Source organism: Aegilops tauschii, chromosome 6 (genome assembly GCF_002575655.3).
Source record: "Aegilops tauschii subsp. strangulata cultivar AL8/78 chromosome 6, Aet v6.0, whole genome shotgun sequence".
NCBI lineage: Eukaryota > Viridiplantae > Streptophyta > Magnoliopsida > Poales > Poaceae > Aegilops > Aegilops tauschii.
The window spans coordinates 416,400,714-416,408,828 of NC_053040.3; the positions used below are offsets into that span (position 1 = coordinate 416,400,714).

The following is an 8,115-nucleotide window of genomic DNA, read 5'->3' on the forward strand; positions in this document are numbered from 1 at the left end:
TTTAAATGAGTAGCCATCTCGCATTAAACGAGACCCTGATACAATGTTCATGCTCAAAGCTGGCACTAAATAACAATTATTGAGGTTTAAAACTAATCCCGTAGGTAAATGCAGAGGTAGCATGCCGACGGCGATCACATCGACCTTGGAACCATTCCCGACGCGCATCGTCACCTCGTCCTTCGCCAGTCTCCGTTTATTCCACAGCTCCTGTTTTGAGTTACAAATATGAGCAACCGCACCGGTATCAAATACCCAGGAGCTACTACGAGTACTGGTAAGGTACACATCAATTACATGTATATCACATATACCTTTGGTGTTGCCGGCCTTCTTGTCCGCTAAGTATTTGGGGCAGTTCCGCTTCCAGTGACCACTTCCCTTGCAATAAAAGCACTCAGTCTCAGGCTTGGGTCCATTCCTTAGCTTCTTCCCGGCAACTGGCTTACCGGGCGCGGCAACTCCCTTGCCGTCCTTCTTGAAGTTCTTCTTACCCTTGCCTTTCTTGAACTTAGTGGTTTTATTCACCATCAACACTTGATGTTCCTTTCTGATCTCCACCTCCGCTGATTTCAGCATTGAATATACCTTAGGAATAGTCTTTTCCATCCCCTGCATATTGAAGTTCATCACAAAGCTCTTGTAGCTTGGTGGAAGCGACTGAAGGATTCTGTCAATGACCGCGTCATCCGGGAGATTAACTCCCAGCTGAGTCAAGCGGTTGTGCAACCCAGACATTTTGAGTATGTGCTCACTGACAGAACTGTTTTCCTCCATCTTACAACTGAACAACTTGTCGGAGACTTCATATCTCTCGACCCGGGCATGAGCTTGGAAAACCATTTTCAGCTCTTCGAACATCTCATATGCTCCGTGTTGCTCAAAACGCTTTTGGAGCCCCGGTTCTAAGCTGTAAAGCATGCCGCACTGAACGAGGGAGTAATCATCAGCACGTGACTGCCAAGCGTTCATAACGTCCTGGTTCTCTGGGATGGGTGCTTCACCTAGCGGTGCTTCTAGGACATAATCTTTCTTGGCAGCTATGAGGATGATCCTCAGGTTCCGGACCCAGTCCGTATAGTTGCTGCCATCATCTTTCAGCTTGGTTTTCTCTAGGAACGCGTTGAAGTTGAGGGCAATGTGGGCCATTTGATCTACAAGACATATTGTAAAGATTTTAGACTAAGTTCATGATAATTAAGTTCATCTAATCAAATTATTCAATGAACTCCCACTCAGATAGACATCCCTCCAGTCATCTAAGTGAAACATGATCCGAGTCAACTAGGCCGTGTCCGATCATCACGTGAGACGGACTAGTCAACATCGGTGAACATCTTCATGTTGATCGTATTTTCTATACGACTCATGCTCAACCTTTCGGTCTTCCGTGTTCCGAGGCCATGTCTTGTACATGCTAGGCTCGTCAAGTCAACCTAAGTGTATTGCGTGTGTAAATCTGGCTTACACCCGTTGTATTCGAACGTTAGAATCTATCACACCCGATCATCACGTGGTGCTTCGAAACAACGAACCTTCGCAACGGTGCACAGTTAGGGGGGACACTTTCTTGAAATTATTGCGAGGGATCATCTTATTTAAGCTACCGTCGTTCTAAGCAAATAAGATGTAAAACATGATAAACATCACATGCAATCAAATAGTGACATGATATGGCCAATATCATTTTGCTCCTTTTGATCTCCATCTTCGGGGCGCCATGATCATCTTCGTCACCGTCATGACACCATGATCTCCATCATCGTGTCTTCATGAAGTTGTCACGCCAACGATTACTTCTACTTCTATGGCTAACGTGTTTAGCAATAAAGTAAAGTAATTTACATGGCGTTATTCAATGACTCGCAGGTCATACAAAAAATAAAGACAACTCCTATGGCTCCTGCCGGTTGTCATACTCATTGACATGCAAGTCGTGATTCCTATTACAAGAACATGATCAATCTCGTACACCACATATATCTCATTCATCACATCCTTTTGGCCATATCACATCACAAGGCATATGCTGCAAAAACAAGTTAGACGTCCTCTAATTGTTGTTGCATGTTTTTACGTGGCTTATATAGGTTTCTAGCAAGAACGTTTCTTACCTACGTAAAACCACAACGTGATATGCCAATTTCTATTTACCCTTCATAAGGACCCTTTTCATCGAATCCGTTCCGACTAAAGTGGGAGAGACAGACACCCGCTAGCCACCTTATGCAACTAGTGCATGTCAGTCGGTGGAACCTGTCTCACGTAAGCGTACGTGTAAGGTCGGTCCGGGCCGCTTCATCCCACAACGCCGCCGAAACAAGATAAGACTAGTAGTGGCAAGAAAATTGACAACATCTACGCCCACAACAAGTTTGTGTTCTACTCGTGCATAGAAACTACGCATAGGCCTGGCTCATGATGCCACTGTTGGGGATCGTAGCAGAAATTTAAAATTTTCTACGCATCACCAAGATCAATCTATGGAGTCATCTAGCAACGAGAGAGATGAGTGCATCTACATACCCTTGTAGATCGCGAGCGGAAGCGTTCAAGTGAATGGGGTTGATGGAGTCGTACTCGTCGTGATCCAAATCACCGATGACCGAGCGCCGAATGGACGACACCTCCGCGTTCAACACACGTACGGAGCAGCGACGTCTCCTCCTTCTTGATCCAGCAAGGGGAAAGGAGAGGTTGATGGAGATCCAGCAGCACGACAGCGTGGTGGCGGAAGTAGCGGGGATCCCGGCAGGGCTTCGCCAAGCGCAAGCGGGAGGGAGAGGTGTCACGGGAGGGAGAGGGAGGCGCCAGGGGCTAGGGTACTGCTGCCCTCCCTCCCCCCACTATATATAGGGTCCCTGGGGGCGCTGGCCCTGGGAGATCCCATCTCCAAGGGGGCGGCGGCCAAGGGGGTGGCTTGCCCCCAAGCCAAGTGGGGCGCCCCCCCACCCCCAGGGTTTCCAACCCTAGGCGCAGGGGAGGCCCAAGGGGGGCGCACCAGCCCACCAGTGGCTGGTTCCCCTCCCCACTTCAGCCCATGGGGCCCTCCGGGATAGGTGGCCCCACCCGGTGGACCCCCGGGACCCTTCCGGTGGTCCCGGTACAATACCGATAACCCCTGAAACTTTCCCGGTGGCCGAAACTGGACTTCCTATATATAATTCTTCACCTCCGGACCATTCTGGAACTCCTCGTGACGTCCGGGATCCCATCCGGGACTCCGAACAACTTTCGGGTTTCCGCATACTAATATCTCTACAACCCTAGCGTCACCGAACCTTAAGTGTGTAGACCCTACGGATTCGGGAGACATGCAGACATGACCGAGACGACTCTCCGGTCAATAACCAACAACGGGATCTGGATACCCATGTTGGCTCCCACATGTTCCATGATGATCTCATCAGATGAACCACGATGTCGAGGATTCAATCAATCCCGTATACAATTCCCTTTGTCAATCGGTACGTTACTTGCCCGAGATTCGATCGTCGGTATCCCAATACCTCGTTCAATCTTGTTACCGGCAAGTCACTTTACTCGTACTGTAATGCATGATCCCGTGACCAACCACTTGGTCACTTTGAGCTCATTATGATGATGCATTACCGAGTGGGTCCAGAGATACCTCTCCGTCAAACGGAGTGACAAATCCCAGTCTCGATTCGTGCCAACCCAACAGACACTTTTGGAGATACCCGTAGTGCACCTTTATAGCCACCCAGTTACGTTGTGACGTTTGGCACACTCAAAGGACTCCTACGGTATCCGGGAGTTGCACAATCTCATGGTCTAAGGAAATGATACTTGACAATTGGAAAAGCTCTAGCAAACGAACTACACGATCTTTGTGCTATGCTTAGGATTGGGTCTTGTCCATCACATCATTCTCCTAATGATGTGATCCCGTTATCAATGACATCCAATGTCCATAGTCAGGAAACCATGACTATTTGTTGATCAACGAGCTAGTCAACTAGAGGCTTACTAGGGACACGTTGTGGTCTATGTATTCACACATGTATTACGATTTCCGGATAACACAATTATAGCATGAACAATAGACAATTATCATGAACAAGGAAATATAATACTAACCATTTTATTATTGCCTCTAGGGCATATTTCCAACAGCTGTTCTTTAGTTCATTTTGTCAGCTCTCCTCTTGCATGCCTGGGTCCTTGGTTTTCTATGATGTTCTGCTCTAGGTGAGAAGTCAACAGCAGGACGGGTCTGCCTGGTCCCAATAATGTGGCTGCCATCGGTGCCACTCATCCAGGTTCTAGGGTGAACGTGTCCATTCATCGACGGTGCAGCGCCTTTCGAGCCAGGCGAGGAGGCAGGGGCCTTCTTCGACGATGGATCTGGATGGTGGTGTTTTCGTCAGGTCCCAGGTGTTGTGGCAACGGTTGCCCTTTCGGTCATCTAATCTTCCTCTCCTTCGCCGGCATTTCCCTTCTCCTAGGCTTCGCGCGAGCAAGAGGCCTTGTCATCTTCAAGCTAGGTGCCTCTTGTTGATCTTGTTATAGTTTGTTGTATGTCTGGCATGTGAGCTGCTCCCGGCGCCATTGTATCTTGCCATTTTTTCTCTTCTTTCTATTTGGTTTGTTTCCAGGTTGTAATCCAGAGTTTGTAATCCTAGCCGGTTGATGGCCTTGTTAATTCAAAGTCGGGCTCTTCGCGAGCCTTCGTTCTAAAAAAACTGCACAGGAATACACAACACAAAGATATATACAACAGGTACAGGTATTGAGAAAACACACATTGCCGCTTTCCAGGAAATACATCGTTTATAAGAAGAATTACTACCTGCAAGCGTTAAACAAAGGGGAAATTTGAATCCATTGTACATGCATGACACCTACCCCATTGCAACAAACTGTTGCACAATTGCAATGAACTATACAAAGACTATGTAGCAATATTGCAATCCAAAAAATGACGGCTCAATAAGGTAAATGAAATCTTATTGCACAAAAAAGTGAATTGTAGGAAGTTGTCATTAGTTACACCATGGCGAGTTGATGACAAACAACATAGAAAGTGCTTGATGAATGACAGTTAAAAAAACGAGACTGAGGTCACTACAGTTAATCTTTACCTAATAATAAAGCACCTCCTGCTTCTGGTCATACGTTGTTGGTATTTTTGTAGAAAAGTCCCTGTGTTTTTTATATTCAACCTGCAGTCCTATTTTAAGTGGCAAAACGAAAAGTTTTTTGGATTTTACACAAAACCCCCTGCACTTTTGGGTAATCAACCCGCAGTTCACTTTTAAGTGACAAATTGAATCGTTTTTTGCGTTTGTACTGAAAATATCATGTCTTTTATGCTAATTAACCTGGAGTCTACGTAGAACAAATGTTTTTTTGAAATATCCATATCTTTTAAACCATAACTCCAATTTTAATATGTTATATATGAAATTTGACTAAAAATGTGTAGAATCCGAATATGATGTTATTTTTATCTCTTAACCATTTTTAAAATGCTTTTTAGAGTGCAACCTTAATCAATGGCGCACAAACAAATTACAGACAAAATAAATGTAGCAAGAGAAAAACCTCATCTTATGCCACGAGAGAGACGGCTTACGATTGACCACATTCAAGCGTGTTGTGGTTCTGTAAGAACTATGATCATCATATGCGAGAATCCGATGACGGACAAATGGCAACAAGATGGGATGTCATGTTGAAATAAAGAACATGGATCTATTGGTTTCTTGACTCATGATTATTTGGTTCACGGGCATGTGGTATCTTTTTCTCCCGTTGCAACGCACGAGCTCTTTTGCTATAGTAGTAGATATGTTGACTGCAGTCTATGCGACTCCATTATTCTCTTGCAATGATATCAACATGGAATTATGGTGTAACCAGGACTTCCAACTAAGTAGAAAGGATTATACTTACCAAGTAAGATAAGACATACATACCTAGTAGCATTAATGGGAGTACAACAATGATAAGGGTGTGCATATACTCCTTTATGCAAGGCTTAAACAAGAAGAAAGCAATATTAATAAGGTTAAAACCCAAGAAAAGAACAATAGTCCACCAAAAGCAAATCATCCAATCGCTTCAGCAACATCAACATATATAAGCTCAGCAACCACTATGAGTTATCATATCACTATAAAGCTTGTCAGAAGTGCTATTGTATCAACATATGCTAGCTTCTAAAGCAGAGAATTGACCTTCAACATTTTCGCTTCAAGCTCTCACGGTTGGATTTCGGGAATTTTACCTGCACAAGCAGCAGCATAAGCGTCTGCGAGCCCTAGAACACGCTCACTATAACGGTCAATGTATTTCCCTACAAATTTCTTCTCTGTGTAAGCAAACACAATGTACAAGTCAATGTCTTTCTTCACTAGATCCTTTACCTCCAGAACTTCTATGACATAGTGCCGGGGCATTACACGCTTCTCCAAGTCATATGCGAGAATTGCCAGCCCGTGTGCGGTGTATGAAGGCTCCAACCCAAATTCCATCCTCAGGAACTCCAACTTGTGGCTCAGCCTCCTCTCTGACATAAGTAGAATGCTTGGCAACTTGCACACCGCCAGCACAGCTTCGGAGCGGCCAAGAGCCCTCTTCAAGCAGGCCATTTTTGAAGTAATATTCTCGGGCCTGATGTTGCAGACGGTCTCCAAAGCATTCTTGAACATCCCTGAATAACGCCTCATGCCGAGCTTCTCTACATGGGTCACCATTTCTTTCACATGGTCTGGTGCTACTTGTGAGCTGCGTTGGGATTTCCTCGAAGAGGAGAGGATGATGCAGTACAGTAGAGATAAGTATTTCCCTTAGTTATGAAACCAAGGTTATCAATCTAGTAGGAGAACCAAGCAACACTATGTAAACAACACCTGCACACAAACAACAAATACTTGCAACCCAATGCATAGAGGGGTTGTCAATCCCTCAACGGTTATGAGCAAGATTAAATTGTATAGGTTTTGATCGATCTATCTGAAAAAATACAAAATAAGATAAATAAAATAATTGCAGCAAGATATTTTGGTTTTAAGATGTGATAGAAAATAGAATCGGGAGCCATGATTTTCACTAGAGGCCTCTCTCACAAAAATAGCATACAATGGATAGACAAATTACTATTGGGCAAATGACCGAAAAACAAATAATTATGACGATATCCAAGGCAATGATCGTGTATATAGGCATCACGTCCAAGATTAGTAGACCGAAATGATTCTACATCTAGTATTATTGCTCCACACATCAACCGCTATCCAGCATGCATCTAGCGTATTAAGTTCATGAAAAACGAGGGAATGTGTTAAGCAACATGACATGATGTGGACAAGATAAACTTATGTATGAATAAACCCCATCTTGTTACCCTTAATAGCAACGATACATGCGTGTCATGTCCCTTTCTGTCACTGGGATTGAGCACCGCAAGATCGAACCCATCACAAAGCACCTCTTCCATGGCAAGATAAATCAATCTAATTGGCCAAACCAAACCAATAAATCAAAGAAGAAACGCCGGGCTATAACAATCACGCATAAAAAAGTTCAGAGAAAACTCAAATAATATTCATGGGTAGATCTGATCATAAACTCACAATTCATTGGATCCCAACAAACACACCGCAAAAAGTCATTACATCAAATAGATCTCCAAGAACACTGAGGAGAACATTGTATTGAAGATCAAAAAGAGAGAAGAAGCTATCTAGCTACTAACTATGGACCCATAGGTCCATGGTAAACTACTCACGCATCATCGGAGGGGCAGCAAGGATGATGAAGAACCCCTCTGTGATCGTTTCCCCCTCCGGCAGGGTGCCGAAAAAGGCCCCTAGATGGGATCTCGTGGTTCTGGAACTTGCGGCGGTGGAAAAAGTATTTCGTGGACTCCCTGGTAGATTTTCTAATTTTAGAGTAGTTATAGAGGCGGAGTTAGGTCAAACGGAGGCTTGTGGGGCCCACTAGGTACCAGGGCGTGCCAGAGGTCCCTGGCGCGCCCTGGTGCCTAGTGGGCCACTCCTTCGTCTTCTCGTTCCCTCCCGGAGTTTCCAGGGTCTCTTATTGCCAGAAAAAATGTTTCATGGCATTTGGACTTCGTTTGGTACTGAT

The 8,115-nt window shown here is 44.8% G+C and overlaps 1 protein-coding gene across 1 annotated transcript; it reads right to left on the reverse strand.

Annotated features, from left to right (window-relative positions):
* Nucleotides 1-6,227: 6,227 nt before the first annotated feature.
* On the reverse strand, nucleotides 6,228-6,722 carry LOC141026132 (transcription termination factor MTERF15, mitochondrial-like). Its single transcript, XM_073502109.1, has one exon. The coding sequence runs from the start codon at nucleotides 6,720-6,722 to the stop codon at nucleotides 6,228-6,230; it is 495 nt and encodes a 164-aa protein (XP_073358210.1).
* Between the last annotated feature and the right edge of the window lie 1,393 nt (nucleotides 6,723-8,115).

What these genes read in the sequence shown, in the direction of transcription:
- LOC141026132 (XM_073502109.1), bottom strand. Translation starts at nt 6,722, where the DNA reads ATGGTGACCCATGTAGAGAAGCTCGGCATGAGGCGTTATTCAGGGATG.